Genomic DNA, 23,380 nt, shown 5'->3' with positions numbered 1-23,380 from the left:
CACAGGTAAACAATCCCCATCTCATTGGTCTCATGCACACACAGAAAGATGGACTGGTGCAGTCAACAATTCACACACATCGTCTGGCACAATATAAGTTAGTACTGAACGCACTGCTGCCAAGCCATTGGCCTATAACATGTTTTGAGTAGTACTTTCAGATCTGAACCCATTTCCACCCACCTGAAACAAACCTATCGGCATAAGGGGCCAGGACGGGAACTCCCTACATCAGGATTTTGCATTTTTCCGGACTCAGAGGGACCTAGTGTACATCAACTGAGATATGTCTGGTAAGACCAGACTGATCTGCCTGACAAATGATGCATATGAGGATCACCTGGGAATCCAGGCAGGGATCATGGCCTAAACTTCTGAGGAAAGGGTTCAAGAATTTTTTTAAAATGTTTTTCAATGTGGCCCTCTAACAAAGGGTACATCATAAAATTGTTTTGGAGGGGGTCCCAGAACACCCCCTTCTCCCCATCAAGGCATTCTTCAGCCAAACTTTCTGACCTATTCAACAGGCAGGTGCCCTAGATGAGACCCTAGTGGCAGAGACACCCACTATCGTCAGGGTGCCCGTGACCCAGGCAAGTCTATAGAGGTCAGCGGCAGAGATTCCAAGTGATACACTTACACCCAAATGCGCTCCTATGTGGATTACTGGGGTAGCTGGGCATAACATTTAGCTACATTACTGCATAACTGCTTTTAGGTTGCAAGCATTTCTTGAGATTTACTATGGGCGCTAAATTGGGCCTTCTAGCTTGACATGCGCTGGACGTTATCTTGGTAAAAGGTTTAGCACATACGCAAATAATGAACACTGGCAGTGTGCAAAGTAAGGAGAAAATGCATACAGTGTGCAATGCTGATTTAAAGTGATAGACACCATTTTGGACAAAGCAGCCCGCTTGATTGGCACCCCATCCACCACCCTAAACATTCACTCCCTTCACCGCCGGCGCACAGTGGCTGCAGTGTGTACCATCCACAGGATGCACTGCAGCAACTTGCCAAGGCTTCTTCGACAGCACCTCCCAAACCCACAACCTCTACCACTTAGAAGGACAAGAGCAGCAGGTACACGGGAACAACACCACCTGCATGTTCCCCTCCAAGTTACACACCATCCCGACTTGGAAATATATCGCCGTTCCTTCATCGTCGCTGGGTCAAAATCCTGGAACTCCCTTCCTAACAGCACTGTGGGAGAACCTTCACCACACGGACTGCAGCAGTTCAAGAAGGCGGCTCACCACCACCTTCTCAAGGGCAATTAGGGATGGGCAATAAATGCCGGCCTTGCCAGCGACGCCCACATCCCATGAACGAATAAAAAAAACACCATTTTGGGACTTAACGCTCCACTCAAGGCACTGTCTTAACCATGACCATCTGAACATATCTTACGGTGTCTGGAGGACCTCCCACCAGTGCTATTTAAAGGGACCATGCAGGATTTACAGGTTAGTTGCTTGATTATTGCTTCCGGCTGCTGATGCACTGTATTTGGAGGTCTCCTGTACTTGAATACTAGGACGAGGGCACATAGCCTAACATTTAGAGCCAGGACGTGCAGGAGTGAAGTTAAGAAACGCTTCCACACACAAAGGGTGGAAGAAGTTTGGAACACTCTACTGCAAACGGCAGTTGATGCTAGCTCACTTGTGAATGTTAAATCTGAGATTGATAGATTTCTGTGAACCAAGGGTATTAAGGGATATGGGCTAAGGCTGGTATATGGAGTTAGGTCACAGGTCCACCATGATCTCACTGAATGGCAGAATAGGCTCAAGGGGCTAAATGCCACTGCCACTTGTTGCCTCCTGTTATGCGCCACCTTCTCCTGCAAGAAAACGGGACGTGCGTTTCTTCCTGCAGTTATACAGGGCCTTGGTGAGACCATATCTGGAGTATTGCGTGCAGTTTTGGTCTCCTTATCTGAGGTTGTCCTTGCCATGGAGGGAGTGCAACAAAGGTTTACCAGACTGATTCCTGGGATGGCAGGACTGACGTGTGAGGAGAGATTGGGTCGACTAGGCCTATATTCACTAGAGTTTAGAAGAATGAGAGGTGATCGCATCGAAACATATAAAATTCTAACAGGACTAGACAGACTAGATGCAGGGAGGATGTTTCCGATGGCTGGGGAGTCCAGAACCAGGGGTCACAGTCTCAGAATACGGGGTATGCCATTTAGAACCGAGATGAGGAGAAATTTCTTCACTCAGAGGGTGGTGAACCTGTGGAATTCTCTACCACAGAAGGCAGTGGAGGCCAAGTCATTAGATGTATTCAAGAAGGCGATAGATATATATCTTAATGCTAAAGGGATCAAGGGATATGGGGAAAAAGTGGGAACAGGGTACTGAGTTAGATGATCAGCCATGATCATTTTGAATGGCGGAGCAGGCCCGAAGGGCCGAATGGCCTACTCTTGCTCCTATTTTCTATGTTTCTATGTCTGGCCTATCATGGTTGAATAGCTGCCATTGTGTGTGGCCTGTGAGTTGTGGATGGGCATCTTGAAACAGTGGCAATGTGTAAGGGTGAGAGGGAGCATCTGATTGGAAGAGTTGCGTACTGATGGAAAGAATTTGTTGGTAGGTGGGTGATGAGGGTGTAGTGCGTGCAGCAGTGGATGCAGCTAATGGTGCAGCTGGTAGGAGATGCCACTTGACAGTCGACCTCACTCACCATGACCATTAAAGTCAAAGCATTGAACTTCTTCCTACACTTTATCCATGTATGTGGTGCTATATGCCTGGCATTGACTGCATCCCCTGCTGCCTCCCACTGCCTTTTGGGCATATGTCTGGAGGACCTCTTGTCTCCCCACCCGCCCCCCACCACTGCAGATATAGGATGTCCCTCCTTCTGTCCACCTCTTGCACCAAGGCCTCTAGAGTATCAGCAGAGAACCTTGGTGCACGCTCTCCTGCAGGCATGGTACCAACTCAGATCAGCAGATTGGTGAGGTGTGGCATGCAGATTGGAGGATGTGAGATTTAGTAGTGCGTAACCTTTATTCAATGTTTTAACATAACTCATCAGTTTGTAAGCACAGGGACAGGACCTACCATTTGTATTTTACATGTGCGATGTCTGATCTCCCTTCAGACTCCGTGCAGACAGCAGACTGTTATTTTTAGCAAATAACAGGTACCGGCTACCTTTAAGAGATCTTGGCAGGCTGTCAGAGAGACAGCCTGCCTTTAAGAGATTCGGACTCTCCCTGCTGGTGTAAAGTGTGAATGTCATGGAATCGTAATGACGAGGCCTGGATTTTTCGCATGCACAAGGTATGTTCTGTGGTAGCACGAATGTCTCATGCTACCTGCGACGGGTCGACCGGGCGCGGGTTAATCGTGCAATGCGATGCCTGCATCCGTTTTCGGGGGTTAACCAATTTAACCCCCATTAAGTTCTTTGAATACTTTTTTGAGCTATTTAGTGTTGACCCTTTGCATTACCTGAATTTGGACTTAAAAGGCTACCGCTCGCTGTTACCTCCAGGGAAAGTGGAGGAATGAGCCTGATACCATCAAATCCTATTCTAATGCATCATCTTAATGAAGAGGACCATTTCATGATGGAGCAACATCTTCAGATGCAAAGACACCTCGCACAATGCCTTGTGCTCTTGCAACAATTAGCCTCTGTAGTCAGGCCCATTAGGATACGAATCCTTTGCCCATGGTGTGGGAGCGTTGCGTGGGCTGGCAACCTGTTCCAATTTCTTACATTCTTTTCATATTCCCTCCACTTGCTCTCCCTCACTTGTGAATAGTGCTTCACCCATTGCCACTTCGTCAGCCTCACTAATTGCTTACTCTGAGTGCTAGTAGCTGAGTTAGCATTGGGTGCAGTAGCATTGCTTGATGCAAGTTGCGAAGCTATGTGAGAGCCTTTGGGGACACTGAGTCCTTGGCCTTAATCTTCGAAAGAACCTAAAGGAAGAGAAAAGGAGAACCAGTTACAAAGCATCTCCAAGACAATGCCTTTGAATACAGGTTAAGAACTTAAGAAATTTTGTGTGTGATACAGCTGTTTAGCAAGTATTTAAGGGCAGAAATTGCGAGCGTGAATCAGAGTTAAGGTTACAAAGATGTAGCCCCAGTTCTGCATCCTGTGGTTGTGTCCAACTAGGCTCTATGCTGGAAGTGCAGCCTCACAATTTCACAAAGATAAATATGGATAAGGAAGGATATTTGGATCATCTAGCTCATCCTTCAACCCCTCAAGCATATTTGGGCCCTATAAAAGTTTAAATCAATGTTGCCATGAAGAAAGAATTTGCATTGAAATATGCTTCACAACCAATGGAGTACTTTTGTAGGGAAACAAGGCAGCCAATTTGAGCACAGCAAGATGCCACAATCTGCAATTAAATAAATGACCAGGTAATCTGTTTTATTATCTAAAGTTGTTGATACTAACAAACCTTGGTGTTCTGATTTAGGATTTATCCACCAATAAGGGAATACATTAACAACAGCCCTTTCCAAATCAAAAACACCCAAGAAATTCAAGCAGGACAAACCAGCAGGTAATATAAGCACAAATAGAACTGAGTTGCCTGGGCTTTGTGGGTTGGCTTACCATGACTCAAGGGGAGGAACTAGCCCATGACCATAGTTTGGATGCTCTTACTATTGCAGATGTCACTCTTCAATGGGATAGGAATATTGCAATATACAGATGTTTATGCAAGTACATATTCATAGGGCATTAAAGAAAGTCTTAACTGTGTCAGTTTTAAATGATTTCAGTAAGGATGCGATTAATAAGATTGTCCTAATTGAATAAAGGCAAAATAAATCCTTGAATTGTGCTTTTGATGCACTGCAGTAGGATACAAGACTTCAATTTCTATTTATTTCAATTGGAATGTGAAATGAATCAAACTTGCATTGTTGACTGAAATAATTACAAATGCTCATTTTGACTCCTTATTGATCAAGTGACATGATGAATGGTCACATTTGTGCGGCAAACAATATTTTTCCTTTTTGTGAGGAATTTGCCATTTGTGAATGGAACACCAACCAATTGTAGTCTTCCAGTATCAGCATCAAGACATTCCTGAGTCTCAGCTCCTACAAGTGGTTCAGTTGGTTGACTTCAGCACCCTGGGTTATGGAGTGGAAAGTCATTAGCGTTTCACACTACTAATCACTATCCAGTGGCCCCTGGTAGAAGTGTGTGTGTACGTGTATGTGTGTATGTCAGGTGAGGACTGGACTGGACTCAAGTTTAATACTTTCCCACTCCCCCCGCGCCCCCCCACACCGCACCCCAACTCGTGTAAACAAATAGTCTGCCAGCACTCACTGCCTGACTCACATGTGAAGAAATTAGGTCAGTGAGGTACTAGAGAGTGACAGGTGCTCATTGGTCCATATCCCAGCAAAGCAGCATCACCTTGAGGAAAGGAGAAGATGAGAGGACAGAATTGGTGGGAAAAAGAGAGGGAGACAACAGTCCCAAGTCACATACAGCATGGATTAGGTGAAAAGTAAATCACCTTCTGCTTTGCTCCAACAATTTGCTTTGGTCCTGACCTCAAGGCACACGATCTACTGGTTGAATATTAGTGTGAACTTCTTACAACAGTCATTTTTGTAGTCTCTTGATTGCCAGTTATTGCCAAATTAAGATCAATTTTATGCTATGACTCATGCCCAGTAGGAACTAGAAAGAATCTGTCCAAATTCATAGGATCTCTACAGCCAGCAGAAACAGAAGACTTGCATCTCATCAGTCTGGGTTAGGTTTGAACTCAGGTCCAACAGCAAAAAAGAAGTTTACATAGACAATGTATCACCCAGTCTTCCAGCAAGCAGTGTTTTATAAAGGTGAGGGTGACATACAAGAGAAAGATGAAGGTAACCATTCTAATGAGGGGGGTTAGGCAATTCCCTCAGAGAGGAAGGAAAGCGAGAGAAGGAGCCAACCCTTGGTACTCTTATGCACCTCAATGGACCAATTCCAGAGAAAGGCTCGGATAGCCTATCTACTGTTCCAGTTGGAGAACGATGGATGATGTGAAATGTACCTAAAAAGGAGAAAAGTCATATTGTTTTGTAAAGTGGTGATGATAGCAGCAAGTGTACTAACATCAATACCTTCAACTTTCTATCATCTTAGGCCAGTGCTAGGGATAAATGTCAAATTGAATTTTAATCCTAAGGTGACCCAAATCTATTAATTTTTAGTCCTTTGCACAAAAAAAACTGAATTTGCCCCAAATTTGGATTTCTTCATTATCACTTACCCAATCCTTTATAAAAGTGTTGGTATTAAGGACACATTTGCTGTTTCATCATGTTACTTGGGACTTTACCAATAGCAACAATATTAGATGCCAGAGTTCTTGTTTTTTTTAGAAGTATTATTCCTAATAAGAATTATGTGTCTACTTTATATCACTGAGCAAGAGTCCAGTGAGATGTTATGTGTCTCATACTGGCAGTGAGGAAAATGCAGCTGGTTTTTGACATTGGAGTATCCACTAGCAGAGATGAAGAATGCACCTGTGATCCAGATACACACATTTGTAGGCACAGGGAACTCAGTAAGGAGAATCCTGGCTGATTCTTCTCTTTGTTGACCCTGGGCACTACTACCATACTGCCACATGAGGACATAGATTGAACTTGGGACCTCCTGATCTATGTGGTTCAGTAAAAGAAAAGAAATAATTTGTATTTACATAGCACCTTTCACAACCACATGACATCCCAAAGTGCTTTACAGCCAATGAAGTATTTTTGAAGTGTGGTCATTGTTGTAATGTAGGAAAGCACACCAGGTGATTCATTTACCTATTAACCATTCAGAGGAGCCAATTAAAGTGATCATTGAATGTAAGATCTTCCATTTTCAAGCACATAATTCCTCTCCTTAATATGTATACTTATATATCTTAAATGAGTAACAAGTGCTGAGTAGTACATTATACAGCCACAATAAATTGCAGTTGAATTCACATGACTTCTAATTACCCACTGTGGAATCTAAAACTGTAGTGTTAGTGACATGTCTGTTATTATCTGAACTATTTGTTATTCTATTTACCTGAAGAGGGAAAAAAAATGCTATAATTTTTTTTGGGAATTCTAAAATTAGACAAGCTGATGTCACAGTTTTCATCCTATATGATGGAGCATGCATTTATTTCTGAACAAGCAACGAATGAAGAAAGAAAGACTTGCATCTCTCAAATGTCTCAAAACATTGCGATACAATGAGGCTCGGTGTCAAATTTTGTTTGATGACGCTCTTGTGAAGCGCCTTGGGAAGTTTTACTACTTAAAGGCACTACATAAATGCTAGTTGTTGTTGGTGAAATCCTTTGAAGTGCATTGTCTGCTATGTATGCAAATGTAACAGCCACTTTGCACACAGCAAGATTCCACAAACAGCAATGAGATGAATGACTAGTTAAGCTCATTTGGTGGTGCTATTTGAAGGAGGATTGTTAGCTTGACACCGGAGAATTCTGCTCATCTTCGAACACTCCCATGGCACCTTTAATTTCCTGACCTCAATTTAACATCTCATCTGAAACTGCATGATTTCTTGTCTAGTAATATGAAAGCTCTGCACTATGAGCACTAATTCATAAAAGAGGCCCCATTGTATCTCAAAAATCAACTAATTCTAGAGTAACTACAATATTTAAAAACTTGGGCCAGAAATTCGTCAGAGGTTCCATCAGTCTCACATTGTAACCCCATCTGAAGACCAGAAGCACCCCTTGAAAAGAAATCACGCAGACTGTGTTGACCTCTGTGCCTAGATTTCTATAGTATGCAGCTCTGCACTCAAAGTGCTTATTTTTAAATATACCATTCCCAGCATTGAAAATTGTTGTATTGTCCAACAAAACCAACTTCCCCCTAGTGGGCAGGCAGACAATGGACTTTCCAGCCACCATGGGCAGGCGGATGCTGGAGGTGCTCCCGAAGTGGCACTTGCACCCACCTGACCCCACAAACTCCATCAGGATCTGCTTTGGAGGACATTTCCGGGCATGATCTTGATGTAATCACTGGGATCACAACCCAAGGAATTTTGGAGCCCATATCTTACTCTGCAGAATTACTTTTTCTGGGTTAATGCATCCATGCTGCATTCTTGGGTGACTTCACAAGCTTACTAGAGCACCTATGTGTGTCTGAGCTTCAGCTAAAGCAGTGTCATAATCAAGGTTATAAGAACTCCTATAAAGAAATAATCTGAGATGCTAACTGTGAAATGTATGCTAACTAAAGCATTAATGCCTTCCTAAACATTTATTTAAATTTTACTTCTTTTTAATGCTTACTTTCAAATTCAGCAGCAAGGGTCCAATACTGGGGTATTTGTAAAGCCAAATCCAAATATCCATTTCAAATCCCACTAAGTGGTGCATTAATCTCCCTAGGTTACCAAGACACAATTTTCTTTCAACTATAAGGTCCAGGAAAAAATGACTGCATACTCACACCATTGAATGAAGACATTAGCAGTGGATCAATAATTCAGCCAACATCATCAAGGTTAATAGCTGCACTCTGCTACGAGGCAGCAAGGATTGGACCTCTCCCTCCCCTCCCCACACACATATATGCACTTTTGTAGAAAGCAAATGCCTCTAAGACCATTAGGCCAGGAAAAAGCAATTTATTAAGTAACAACAATTCTAAATGGCAATTGCTCTGATCATGACTCCTGCTATAGTGATGGCAAACCCCTTGGGCTCGAATTTAGCAGGCCTGCGGGTTCCCAGCGGGTGGTCCTCCGGGAGCGTCGAAAACGCGAACGGCGAAATTAGTGGGTTGCCCATGCGATCGTAGCAGGCAATCCACTAATAGGATCCAATTACCTGCTCCTCCGGGGTCCACGGCGCTGGCCTGCGCGTCGGGCGGGCTGCGCATGCGCAGTACGATCTGTCAGCTGGAGGCTCTCTAGTTAAAGGGGCAGTCCTCCACTGACAGATGCTGCAACCAATGGGACAAATTGCAGCATGGAGCAGCCCAGGGGGAAGGCTGCTCCCAGTTTAATGATGCCTCACCCCAGGTATCATCAGATGGGGTGAGGAGGAGGGGGAGGACACAGATCTTCCCCCCGGCGGGCGGGAGGAAGCGGCCCGCCTCTGCCACCAAGAAGGCCTGGCTCGAGGTGGCAGAGGGGGTCACCTGCGCCACCAACATATCGCCCACCTGCATACAGTGCAGGAGGCGCTGCAATGACCGCAGTAGGTCAGCCGCAGTGAGAACACGAAGTCTTTCCCCTACACTCCGTCTGCCACAACACTGCCCCCACCCCAAATCTCCTTCGGCACCGCCAACACTATTCTGTCACATCACCCTTCATGCCCACTCACACCGCATCCTCATCTTACCTCCACCTACTCACCTCGCCAGTACTCATCCTGCCACTAACACGCGACCCAATCCTCATACAATCTCATGGCTCCATCCCATACTCACCCTCTCGTGCATCTCCCTCACGGCCAGCCTCACTCAACCTGCCACCACCTGTGCTGCAGCCACAGGGCATGCATCACATATGTGCAGTAGGCAGGGTAAGGCAAACGTCTCGTCAGCATGAAGGGGGTGCACAAGGGTGTCTGAGGGTTTGTCATGGGTGTTACCCATATTGAATTTCAGAGCCACAAACAGCACACATTATATTGACACCACCACTGCCATGTCTCCGCGAATCCTGTCCATTGTGTCCAATAATGCCCGCTCCTGGGTATCACTATGAGGACCCACCACTGATGCCACCCATCGTGTTACTGCAGAGTAGGTGCAGGTGTATTTGCAGGGCTCGTCCGCGCAGACAACTGAGAGACATCGGCGGTGTTGCCGGCTGCACCCTGGAAGGATGCGGAGGAGAAGGTGTGGAGGACAGTGGTGACTTTGCCAGCGACAGGTAAGCAGTTGGTGCTGGGGCCAGCCAGGAGCAGCTCGGCATGAAAGAGGCTGCAGATCTCCACGACTACATGTCGAGCGAATCTGCGCCTCCCTGTGCACTGCTGCTCGGAGAGGTCCGGGGAGCTGCGCCTCGGTCTGTGGACCCTGTGGCGAGGGTAGTGCCCTCTGCGATGCGTCTCTCTCTGCGGTAGCCCTCCCTCCTGCTGTGCAGGTGGGCGTGCAACCACACCGTGTTGGGGGGATCCACGTCTCTGCGGCGGACGGCGTGGACTGCGAGGCTGCTGGTGGTGGTCATGCTCTTCGTCCTCCGAGGGTGTCCACACACCACCCAACTGGCAGGTGTTGGTCTGAGGGGTTGTGCAGTGTAGGTGTGTGGGTCCTCGGACTGGGGCTGCGGTTTCGTGTCGGTCTGTCCTCTGGCTTGGCCGGGGGGTGGTGGGGGGCAGGGGTTGCCCTATGTGACGCGGTGGCCTCCTGCGTGGGTGAGGGCGCTCCCCCGTGGAGCGCACCTTGGCACCTGCCACAGGCTGCTGGCTGCAACACGCCTGGTTTGAAGGGTCCTGTTTCCCCCAGTGTGGGAAACTGACTGCTTTGAACGTAAAATCCCACACTTCCTCTTTTGACAGCTGCTTCAGCTCATTAACTGACCACAACGAGCAAGTTAAGTACTCTCAAGTGGAACCCCGCTGGCTTTAATTGCCTGCGGGATTCCCACCAGCGGGGCTTGCGCGCGCAGCCCCGCACGTCAGCGCGGTACCCAGAAGTGGCCGGGATTTCGTCCGAATCCGGTCACGTGATCGGAGATCGGGATTTTCGGGGCCCCCCCGCTGGAAACCCGCAGGTAACCCGACCCTAAAATCGAGCCCAAGATGTCATAGGGGAAATATGGTTTGCAGGACAGAGATATATTTTGCTCGTGTTTATGTTTGTTTATATTTTTAATGGCATAGGAAAATCAGAAAATTAACTAGCTAAAATTGAGGGATTTGCAGGTTGAGATGAAATTCCATAATTCTGGCTACTTCAGATTGTCATTTTGCTTCAGCTCAGCTCTATTCCTGACACTTCAACTTCAAAATAGTAATAAAAATAAAGTAGAAATGCAATGGTTTACAACGAACACCACAACAAAATCTGTATTTATCTGCAGTCATATTGAAGCATCCAGCGCTGAAGAAGTAAAAGATATTATATTTTTTGTATATTTTTTCATAGATTTTACGTGTTTAGTGTTTGACTTATTCCTCAGTTAAACTTAACCGGCAGTATCACATCATCCACGAGCATGCAGTGTGTTTCTGGTGCATGTTATACCACTCATTCAGTGGACTATTTGGTAACAGATTTTTCTTCACAGATTTAGCAAGCTTCAGTGGATGATAAGTGACCATCAGCAGGCTCTCTCCTCCTGAACGCAGCCATCAGCAGGCTCTCCCCTCCCGATCTTGGCCATCAGCAGGCTTCCCATTCCCTTTCACGGCGGTCAGCATTATCCCCCCTCCTGATCACTGCCACCAGCAGGCTCCCCCCTCCCGATCACGGTCTGGATCCTTCCTCCCCCCACCCCTCCCGATCACATCCTCAGCCTTCCTTCTCCCCATCTCCCGATCGTGGCCTAAGGCTTCTTCCCCTCCCACTGACTGCCGAGGAACGCTCCCCCAATCCCCGTCAGCGGCCTCCTGCCGCTATATTTCCGCTCCCAGCCGCTGGCCAGACAGTCAATTTGGTCGGCTGTCGGGCAGGAGTCTGCACAGAATTATTTAAATAAGGCCCTGCCCTTAAGATCGTCAATGCCTCCATGTCCCCAGCCTTGCCGGGTTCTTCACCCACTATCGGGCTCCCCTGCATGTTTCCTGCCTCCCCGTTAATATTAGGGCCATTGTTTCAGAAGTACTGTGTCAGAAAAAAATACTATGGACTTGAAATTATTTTACTTGAGGCATCAATCGATTTAAAATAAATTTAAATAGCAGACAAAGGAATTTGATACAAATGCATTAAGCATTGGTGCATTCATATTTGCATAGTGTAATTTCAATGCCAATATTTTCATTCGTATGTATTTTCATAAAGCAGTGTATTTATATTAGATATCACAGAATGTGGTTTCAAAGAATTGATTTAATTTTGCTTGCAGGTCTAAAGTACAAGTGTGCACAGCGCCAGGAATCCTGACATAAGGATAAGTTTATGAAAGTGTATTAGTTAGGGCAAGTGATTTGTTATCACTCAGCTCTACTCAGAAACCAGTATTTTCACTGTCCCTGGGACGTTATATGCAAAATTGTGGTATGAGTAACAAATCACACTGCATGTGATAAGAGTAGAAATAGGATTTATCATAGGATGTCATGCCACGCTAAATCTTTTGTCCTGATATTGCTCAATGCCTGTACCGTACTAATCTCTATTGGAGCACCTATTAATTGCATAACTTAAAGCACTCTTTTCCTATTTCTATTTTGTAAAACCTTTCATTTAAAGATTTTTATGAGTCAAAATAAAGTTGAGACCATGAAAACCAGAACAATAAAGAAAAAAACATATCCACAATTTCCAAACGGTGATGACTGATGGAAGTGTACAGCACACCAAGTATTGACACCAGCATGTGATATGAAATGCAATGAGCAGACAAATTCATTTAGAAATAAGAAAAATTCATAGATCCCTCTGTATCAAGAGTACATGAAGACAGGAGGACCCAAATCAGCTGGGCTGGACCAAGGTACCTCTGACTACTCTTTGGACCAGATGCTAAATATAGTAATTCAGGACAACCCTAGAGTGTCATTACTGAGGTCTGAACAATCAGCACAGGTCAAATTTTACTTCGACACCACAGTAGGACATGTGGGCAATGGATGCTAGGATTTGCATTCAATATTGTCAAGAAGTCAACACCACCATTACACAATCACTGAAATTGGTTCATTCCAAGGCGTACAGGCCATTTCCTGTTTAATATCTTTAGCTAGAGACAAGTTGTCTTCTTCCTGGTTCCCATTAAATCTTTTTTTGAGTACACAAGTAATATGTAGCATTTATAGTCAAGAGGTAGCAATCACAGAGTGGCACTCACCTATAACAAACGCCATGATATTGGGTGGATAAATATAACGTTTGGCTTTAACAGCTGAGAATGGAATCCTGCTTCAGTGCTTGGCCAGGTCCAACGCTAGAGATTTGCTGAGCAAAATTTCTCCTCTGCCCTTTTTGCCTAACAAAATTATTTTGAAACTGATCTCGAACTGTAGAACAACTGACTGACATCCAAGGCTGTCATTTGCAAATGATCCTTTATGGGGACAGTTGCTACTTGAAACCTTCTCAGCAGGGAGACAACTAATTGCTTTTAATTAAATGCTGCCATTTCTGAAGGGCATATCATGGCATTAGGATACAACAGCTTTCTCATTGCCAGACTCAAATTAAACATGTACAGTGAAGATTACAATACCTGTTTACCTAATATAATAATGTTTCAAATACAGAATGCTGAATCTAAATAAATATTCTTAATTACAGTTGCATATTTTTCTGAGAAACAGCATGCTTTCATGTAGCTTTTGGAGGATATTAATATTTCATCATGTTTTAATGATCCCATCTTTCCTGTTAATGTCCTTGCGAGGTCAAGGATATTGTATTTTATATCTTGTTTTTCAATATCCTTAACGTGCAAGGGCTTTTTTAAAATAGCATTGTTAATACTATTTAATATAATAAGTGTTTGTTTCACTTTTTAAAATCTTAGTCACATTGACTTCGAATGGACGGAAACATTACAAATGACATACTTTAGAAAAGAAAGCTTCCTATTTATCATTCTAAACAAGCTATGATAGTTTTATGTCTTCTTAAATAAAGGAAATACAATAAAGATTGAACTAATAAAATTAATTAAAGTACAGATGATACTAGAGCTGATTATATGGAGGAAGAACTGAATGCCTGATTGAATGGACTAGGTTAAGAACGAAGATAGGAAGTAAATGGAGGCGATTTTGATGTACCTAATGCCCTGTTTGTGTCCATTTCACATCCATTCTGATTTTTGGGTGGATCTCGATCCAATCGGCCAAGCTCCAGCCGGAAACAAGTAGTAGTCATGAATTTATGGTAATCAGAGTCAAATAGTTACGACCATGGATGCCATTTTCGTCTCTGCCCACTGGGTTACCACCAGTTCCTGCTCCCGCCCACCAAACGTGGATGGAAAGGCTCAAATACGCATTTAAAATATTTATTTTCTTCTGGCCTTTTTAAGGTGAACATAATTTTTGCCCAATATGCAACTGCACCCCTTTAAAGTTTCTCATCAATACTTGTCAGCAGCTCTTTTATGGTTACTGACACAGGATTTCCTGTCCCCCTCTCCCAGTGAACTCCCAGAACCAGGCCCAATTTGGGCTTTTATTAAAATGAAGCTGACTCCAGGGCATGATTTTTACATGGAGGCAGGAAGGGAGCCGGGGTCGGGTGGGGGGGGGGGATGGGGCGGGGGCGTGTGGGGGGGGGACGATAATTGGACACGAAACCCGGAAGTAAAGTTGGCGGGTTGCAATCTGCGATCGCGACCTCATTGAGGGCAACAAACTTTACTTCCAGGCTTGGCGCCTGGCAGCCAGCCTGATTGACGCACTGGCTGGCTATCGGGTGGGAAGGCTGGGGAGCGGACAAAAGGGAGGGAGGGGTTGTGGGCCATGGAGGAGATGGGTGGGGGGGGTCTGATGCTGGAGGTGGAGATCGGGGTGGGGGGGGAGTGGGTGGCTGATGCCGGGAGGAAATTAAAGGCAGTTGAAGAACAACAACTATAAGCCCTCTTGACAGCTGATGAAGATATTTACCTAGCTCTCTCCAGAGTGGCTATAAAATGACAGGACTCCTCCCTCCACCTTCCCATATAATAGTTCAATCCCATAATCAATACAAATCCTCACAGTCAAACTGGTTGCCAAATCTTCAGGATAAGGGTCAAACCAACTGCCCATCCGCCCCTAACCCACCGGTCCTTGGGGGTTAAAATTACCCCCCAGATGTCCCTGTGGGTTCAGCACTCATCAAATTGGGTGGGTGCCAATCCTACTGTGTCTGCCTCCCACAGGTCCACACATAGACCTGAAAATTGGGGCTACTGATTCTATAGGTATTGAAGAAAATAATTTATAGGGCACTATGGTTCCTGTTCTGCTAGGACCATGGAAATATTGACCGAGAATTTCCTTTGAGTTGCTTTTAATCTGCTGTCGTAACTTCGCTGGAAGTGTAGCGGAAATGCCGTTTACACGCGTAAACTGGGTTTCTGCCACTCTTCCAACAAACCCCTGCATTTCTGGCAAAGTTACGGCAGCGGTAGAAGCTCCGAGAAAATTCCTGGTCATTCTCTTTGGAATAAAGCCTGATTAATGCAGATCGTCACATTAGATCGGAATGTTGGATGTTTCACGTGGTTGCCTTTAGGGCAGGGAAGAATTTTATTCTGTTTTTTAATTTCTTTGAAGGTTTACCTGTGTATGTTTATCAACAGCAGATTAAGGGTGTATTTACAATATAGTGGTAGCATTGGTGTGAAGTGATTTTGCTTCACAATGACGTTACAGTTGCAGTATAAATCTGGAGTCAGGTTGGGACCTAACTCCAGATTTACACCACAGAACTTTAGCATCAGCATGAAGTAAATCTGTTGTTACAAAAATGGAGTATTTACATAGAATTACATAGAATTTACAGCATAGAAACAGGCCATTTAGCCCAACCGGACTATGTTGGTATTTATGTTCCACACGAGCCTCCTCCCACTCTTTTTACTTCATCTCACTATGTCCTTCTATTTCTTTCTCCCTTATGTACTTATCTAGCTACCCCTTAAACGCATCTATGCTATTTGCCTCAACCACATGTGGTAGCAAGTTCCACTCTCTGAGTAAAGAAGTTTTTCCTGAATTCCTTATTGGATTTATTATCTTATATGTTTGACCATAGCTTACAGTTTCCTCTCTGTACCGTGTTTTTTAGCTTAAAAATAGATTATTTTAAGAAAGATACCACCATCAAAATGGCTTCTGCAACTGCAACCTGAGAAATTTGTTTCCATTCTATTATGCGTGAAATATGTTGGAAGAAGCCAGTCAAACTAATACTGTTGATTACCAACAAACATATGCATCTGGGAAAACAATCTCTGTAAATACCCAAGTGCTAGAAATAATTAAAGTGCATCATCAGGCTATTAAACAATAACATAATTGAATCAGAATAGCCTAAGCATAAACAACATCCTGTCAGATGCCACAGTTGGCCATCAGCAAGCTTTTGTGTATGTATTATGAAACTTGCTGCTCATTGTTCAAGTAAAGTGCCTCTGTCTTTAGATTGGCTTCACAAAGAATAAGACTGTATTTGAAAGTGTTCTATGAGTGCAAAAATAGGATCCTTTTGATAAATCAATCTGATTTTGATCTAGCCGCAACAGATGCAGTGACAAAATGCAGCCTTGTGGGTAAGACACCTACATAATTCTGAGAAAGACTATAACCAGTTGGTATCAGGTGGTTTCCCCTTCAAAGTGTTGATTTGAAAGACTTTTTTTAAAAAAATAAGCCATTCAAAGGAACTCAACTGACTGGCTTGTCTGTTTAACAATTTCATGAACTGACTCAAAGTTGCCATGCTATTTGAATTGAATTCAGCAACTGTCTAATAGCTGTTTATTTTTAGTGAATAATTATTTGTAAATAAACCAGTTTGGCAGTATAGACTGTTATGAGAATGTCGACCACAATTTACAATAATCATCTTCTAAAATGACATGGACAACTATGTGTAATCCAGAAAACAATAAGTAAATTTATTGTTCGCCCAGGATGCCTCTTCCAGATTACTATGAACACAAGAGGATAGAGTTTTCCAATCAGTTACATTTAATTAACAGGTGTAAAGTATGCAAAACCAATCAGAAAAGTGGCAGAGATCCATTATGCCAAATTGCCATCCATTTAGTACGTAAGTCAACGTTCCTATCAGGACAAAGCACTCACCATTTTACAGTTAATTATATTAAAATTAGGCCCCGGGACATCATCTAGACAGGGACATAACATTACGCTATTGATACCGGCATCTAAAGGTGCATCTACCTAGTAATGACTTTGTGGATATGGCTGCGCAGGCTCGGGTCAGCAGGCAACCTGATGTTGAACCAGATTGTTCACAACCTTGGGGCCCTATTTGACCCTGAGATGAGCTTCTGACCACATATCAGCTCCATCGCCAAGTCTGCCTACATCCACCTCCATAACATCGCTGCCTCCGTACCTGCCTCATCTCATCTACTGCTGAAACCCTCATCCATGCCTTTGTTACCTCACGACTTGATTATTCCATTGCTCTCCTGGCCGGCCTCCCATCTTCCACTCTCCATAAACTTGAGCTCATCCAAAACTCTGATGCCCATATCCTAACTCGCACCAAGTCCAGTTCATCCATCGCCCCCGCGCTTGCTGACCTACATTGGCTCCTGGTTTGGGAATGCCTCGATTTTAAAATTCTCATCCTTGTTTTCAAATCTCTCCATGGCCTCACTCCTCCCTATCTCTGTAACCTCCTCCAGCCCTACTGTCCTCCAAGATCTCTCCGCTCCTCCAATTCTTGCCCCTTGTGCATCCCCAATTTTTGTTGCTCCACCATTGACGGACGTACCTTCAGTTGCCTAGGCCCTAAGCTCTGGAATTCTCTCCCTATACCTCTCCGTTTCTCTTCCTCTCTGTCCTCCTTTAAGGCTCTCCTTAAAACCTACCTCTTTGACCAAGCTTTTGGTCACCTGTCCTAATATCTCCTTATGGGGTTCGGTGTCAAATTTTGTTTGATAACACTCCCGTGAAGTGCCTTGGGATGTTTTACTACGTTAAAGGCGCTATATAAATGCAAGTTGTTGTTTATGTTGTTGATACAGAAAGAGCCGGGCCTGCTGTGCTCAAGATATATTGGTCTACATGCGGCCTAGCCAATGGTCCTAAAGAGATCACTGAAGGCCACCACCAAAATGGTAAGTATTGTAAAAAATGCTTACCTAAATGTGGAGCCCGGAGTAGCAATACTGCACTACCCAGCTCCACTGCAGTCCTGATCGCCAACCCCCCACCCCTCCCAGGACCTACCTGAGGGCTGCTGCCGACATCACAACTAGCCCGAAATTGATGTCCGCTTCACCACCGAGCCATCTGGGGACATGCAGCAGGCGTCTGCAGCTCATCGGTCTAATTTAAATGAGGTTCGAGGTCCAATTTTGTTTGGGCCTTGGGCCTACCCTGTTCCAGGGCAGGGATCATTCCCTGCGCTCAGTTTGCGCCGGCAGGCCGCGCGATCCAATTTCTGCCTTATTGATTCTACTGACTTTGCATGAAAAGCAGCAGATTGTTCATGTTGCCCCAAAGTATGTATTCACTAAATACAAGGAATGATAATTCTCACTCAAGCATCTGTCACTTCCTTTATTCTAATTTATGTAAATAGAAGTAAATATATAAATGCAAGTTCTTTTTTTTCTACCTTTCTTTAATATTTGCTTTTGTTTGGGTACTTCTGCAGCTGCTCATCTCATTGCTAATTTTCTCTATCCGGAAGAGTAGTTCTTTCCCTGTCCTACTTACATCGTGTTTACTGATGAATCAGCTGCCACTGGATGAAATTTTTGCTGGAGAAATAAAGCGTTCAGGACATTTTCAATCATGTCAAACTAAAAAAAAAATGCCTATGGTAAGAGGACTAAAAGACAAGATCCCTGTGTTAAATCCATGATCACAACGTCAAAAAATCACACCTTAACAGCTATTGTCAGATGTTTTTAAAATGTAATATAATGTTCCCTATTTCTGAGTTTTTCTGGAACAGATAATATGAAAATCCTACTGGGTAGCTCTTTGGTACAAGGAATTGATGCACCAGGCATTATGCCATCAAGTGCTCAGATGCAGCTTTGTATCCGTGAACCCCTTGCATCATTTTTCCATCTCAACCATATCACCTGAAGAAAATAGTGAAAGGAGTTCAAAAGTTCCCCACAAAGAAGAAGGAAAGATTACTGAAATACAGCAACTACAGAATTACATTGGAAAGAGTCTGAGAGCAAGCTTCTTGTCTATGTTTTTAACTGGGTGCGATGCATGGAGTCCAAGAAAGAGAGAGGAGAAAAAATATAATTTTTTCTATGGATTACAATATTTTGTCTGCCAACTAAATACCAACTGGATTGATTATATCATCTAAGAAATTACTGTTTGGAACATGAGAATACAAAAAAAATTAATGGATTAAGACTATTAAGATATTGTACGGAGGAGTATCATATAAATGCTTCAAATATTCATATACTAATATTGCAGCCATTTCCAATTACTAATAACTGTGGAATTTCTTATTGAGCAATCTGTTCTTACATTTGAAACAGGTTAAAAATAAGGTAACTTGAAAAAACACATCAAATGTCTTCTGCTGAAAGGGCAACACATAATTTTGCCCAACTAAGGTTTCTCAAACTAAAGGTACCACTAGAATGCTTACCCTTGCCTTCTTCCAGTGGCAAAGTTCATGTTTTTCAGCAACTCTGGCAATTATGTTGAAAATCCTCAGTATTGACTTCAATCTTCTGAAAGGGAACTGGAGCAGGACACAAGAATAAATCAAACTTATGTTGAGAAAAAGCTAACAGACCTATCACAATGTTAAATAATCAGCATCAGCTAGGATTTTCAACCAGTTGAATCAGAATGTCAGACATTCAAAATGAAGAAAAGGAAAGTATTTACAATTGGCTTTAATCCTTTTCCAAACTATCTACCTCTGGTGCCTCCCTGGGCAGTGCGGACCATGACCATAAATCCTTCCTTTTCCAAACTTGAATCCGGATTCCCTAGTTCTAGAGTTTATGGCAATTGGGCTATTATTATTGGGGTGCAGGTTATCTATTCACCTAATATCTAGAATTCTGAAAAAAACATCTCCCTGAGTTTTCTCCATAGTAAACAATTCCACAGTGTTCAACCTCTCTTCATAGGATAGAAGCCTCAAGCTGGGTACCAATTTGGCTGCCCTTTGCTGCACTGCCTCCAATGCCTCTATATCTCTGATGTAGAAGAGTGACCAGAATTGTATGTAAAACTTGAGCCATTCCAGTGCCTTGTACAGACTCATCATCACCTCTTGGGATTTGTGCTCTATCCCTCTATACATCTCAAGATGCAGTAAGCTTTTCTTTACTGTTACTGCACTGTTGTTGGTTTCAATGAGCTACCCATTATTATCTGCAGCTCCCTCTTGTGTGTTTTGTTCTGTAGTCTTTGTCCTTTGGCCTAGAGCAATTTAGTTTATAGGGGTCATTTTTTGATTTTGCACTGCTAGCATGGAACCTTACTTCCCAGTAGTGCAAAGTCGGAAAATTATCCCTTACTCTTTGTTTCACTTCCCTAGTCTCATTACCTTGCATTTGTCCATATTAAAATTCAATTTGCATAATAACAACAGAACAATAGTGTTTATACTTCAAAACTAAACCATTAGTTGTAAAGCTCTTTCGGACATCCTGAGCAGTTGAGACACAGATCAGCCATAATCTAATTGAATGGCGGAACAGGATCGAGGGGCTGAATGGCCGACTCCTGTTCCTATGTGAAAGCTGCTATATAAATGCAAGTTCGTTCTTTCTTTCTTAGTGGGAGGTGTGTAGATGCCAAGTGAAAATAGGATGAGAAAAATTAACGAAACTTAAGTTTTACAATATAGAACGAAGGTAAAGGGGGAACTACTCAAACTATAAGGCCGATTTCTTGATGGTGCACTCGCCCATTCCGTGCATGCATTGTGGAATTGGGTGATTAAGCTGAGTGCCAGCATTGCTGCCTCTGAATTCTCCCACATTAAAATGTTTACTTTGTTTGGAGTTTGCACCAGCCTCATTAAATCCCCTAAATGAGTTAAAAATTAGTCCTACGATGAATTCGACAAGTGTTCTGGCCTCTTCATTCCTGTAGTGCTGCCCACCCATATAAAATGGGCACTTCTCGTAATCCTTGCTTTTCATTTGAGAACTTGGTTTCTTAAAGTGGGGAATGACAGGTTTGGTTTTGATTTGCATTTTGGCTTTTGATTGTTTGAATTATCACGCTTCTGAATGATTGATTTTGCATTATTTTTGTCTGCAGCTGCAAACCTTGGCTGAAACCAAGCAGCTCAGCACAAGCATCTTTCAATGGGCCTCTCAATGATCGTTATTGATTTAGAGGAGGAAGGGGAGTTCAGGCAGAGAGAAGAAAGGCAAGTGCCTTTGACTTCAGGTGCTTGGCGCCCACTTGGATTCAACCCAAGAACCAAGTTTTCAGGCGCAGACATAGCTACTTGGCCATATCTGTGAAAACCTGTTTTCACCATCTCCCCTTCATATGGATGACTATCACCAAGTTACACCGCAAATGGAGCATGGCCTTCAGACAATATCTAGCACAGTCCTGCCTATTGCTATGATGGTCACCTCAGCTTTGAACTTTGACCCAACAAGTCCTTTTGAGCCACCAGTGGTGACATATGCCACATTAGTTGCACTTTGGTCCATTGATAACAGAATCATAGAATCATAGAATCATAGAAGTTACAACATGGAAACAGGCCCTTCGGCCCAACATGTCCATGTCGCCCAGTTTATACCACTAAGCTAGTCCCAATTGCCTGCACTTGGCCCATATCCCTCGATACCCATCTTCCCCATGTAACTGTCCAAATGCTTTTTAAAAGACAAAATTGTACCCGCCTCTACTACTGCCTCTGGCAGCTCGTTCCAGACACTCACCACCCTTTGAGTGAAAAAATTGCCCCTCTGGATCCTTTTGTATCTCTCCCCTCTCACCTTAAATCTGTGCCCCCTCGTTATAGACTCCCCTACCTTTGGGAAAAGATTTTGACTATCGACCTTATCTATGCCCCTCATTATTTTATAGACTTCTATAAGATCACCCCTTAACCTCCTACTCTCCAGGGAATAAAGTCCCAGTCTGTCTAACCTCTCCCTGTAAGTCAAACCATCAAGTCCCGGTAGCATCCTAGTAAATCTTTTCTGCACTCTTTCTAGTTTAATAATATCCTTTCTATAATAGGGTGACCAGAACTGTACACAGTACTCCAAGTGTGGCCTCACCAATGCCCTGTACAACTTCAACAAGACATCCCAACTCCTGCATTCAATGTTCTGACCAATGAAACCAAGCATGCTGAATGCCTTCTTCACCACCCTATCCACCTGTGACTCCACTTTCAAGGAGCTATGAATCTGTACTCCTAGATCTCTTTGTTCTATAACTCTCCCCAACGCCCTACCATTAACGGAGTATGTCCTGGCCCGATTCGATCTACCAAAATGCATCACCTCACATTTATCTAAATTAAACTCCATCTGCCATTCATCGGCCCACTGGCCCAATTTATCAAGATCCCGTTGCAATCCTAGATAACCTTCTTCACTGTCCACAATGCCACCAATCTTGGTGTCATCTGCAAACTTACTAACCATGCCTCCTAAATTCTCATCCAAATCATTAATATAAATAACAAATAACAGCGGACCCAGCACCGATCCCTGAGGCACACCGCTGGACACAGGCATCCAGTTTGAAAAACAACCCTCGACAACCACCCTCTGTCTTCTGTCGTCAAGCCAATTTTGTATCCAATTGGCTACCTCACCTTGGATCCCATGAGATTTAACCTTATGTAACAACCTACCATGCGGTACCTTGTCAAATGCTTTGCTGAAGTCCATGTAGACCACGTCTACTGCACAGCCCTCATCTATCTTCTTGGTTACCCCTTCAAAAAACTCAATCAAATTCGTGAGACATGATTTTCCTCTCACAAAACCATGCTGACTGTTCCTAATTAGTCCCTGCCTCTCCAAATGCCTGTAGATTCTGTCCCTCAGAATACCCTCTAACAACTTATCCACTACAGATGTCAGGCTCACTGGTCTGTAGTTCCCAGGCTTTTCCCTGCCGCCCTTCTTAAACAAAGGCACAACATTTGCTACCCTCCAATCTTCAGGCACCTCACCTGTAGCGGTGGATGATTCAAATATCTCTGCTAGGGGACCCGCAATTTCCTCCCTAACCTCCCATAACGTCCTGGGATACATTTCATCAGGTCCCGGAGATTTATCTACCTTGATGCGCGTTAAGACTTCCAGCACCTCCCTCTCTGTAATATGTACACTCCTCAAGACATCACTATTTATTTCCCCAAGTTCCCTAACATCCATGCCTTTCTCAACCGTAAATACCGATGTGAAATATTCATTCAGGATCTCACCCATCTCTTGTGGTTCCGCACATAGATGACCTTGTTGATCCTTAAGAGGCCCTACTCTCTCCCTAGTTACCCTTTTGCCCTTTATGTATTTGTAGAAG

At 43.8% G+C, this 23,380-nt stretch overlaps 1 protein-coding gene across 6 annotated transcripts in view; it reads right to left on the bottom strand.

Annotated features, from left to right (window-relative positions):
* The window catches only part of akap7 (A kinase (PRKA) anchor protein 7), a 79,242-nt gene that overhangs the window by 6,607 nt on the left and 49,255 nt on the right, over positions 1–23,380 (bottom strand). For all 6 annotated transcript variants that reach the window (XR_010961112.1, XR_010961119.1, XR_010961121.1 and 3 more), the window contains one exon: positions 19,497–19,592. Coding sequence is in view for 1 of the 6 variants with exons in the window: in XM_067979614.1 (XP_067835715.1) it covers positions 19,574–19,592 (19 nt within the window). In the remaining 5 variants the exon portion in view is untranslated. The remainder of the gene's footprint in view (positions 1–19,496; positions 19,593–23,380) is intronic.

The sequence above is a fragment of the Heptranchias perlo genome, chromosome 3 (genome assembly GCF_035084215.1).
Source record: "Heptranchias perlo isolate sHepPer1 chromosome 3, sHepPer1.hap1, whole genome shotgun sequence".
Classification (NCBI taxonomy): Eukaryota; Metazoa; Chordata; class Chondrichthyes; order Hexanchiformes; family Hexanchidae; genus Heptranchias; species Heptranchias perlo.
This window is presented reverse-complemented; position numbering and strand designations above follow the sequence as displayed.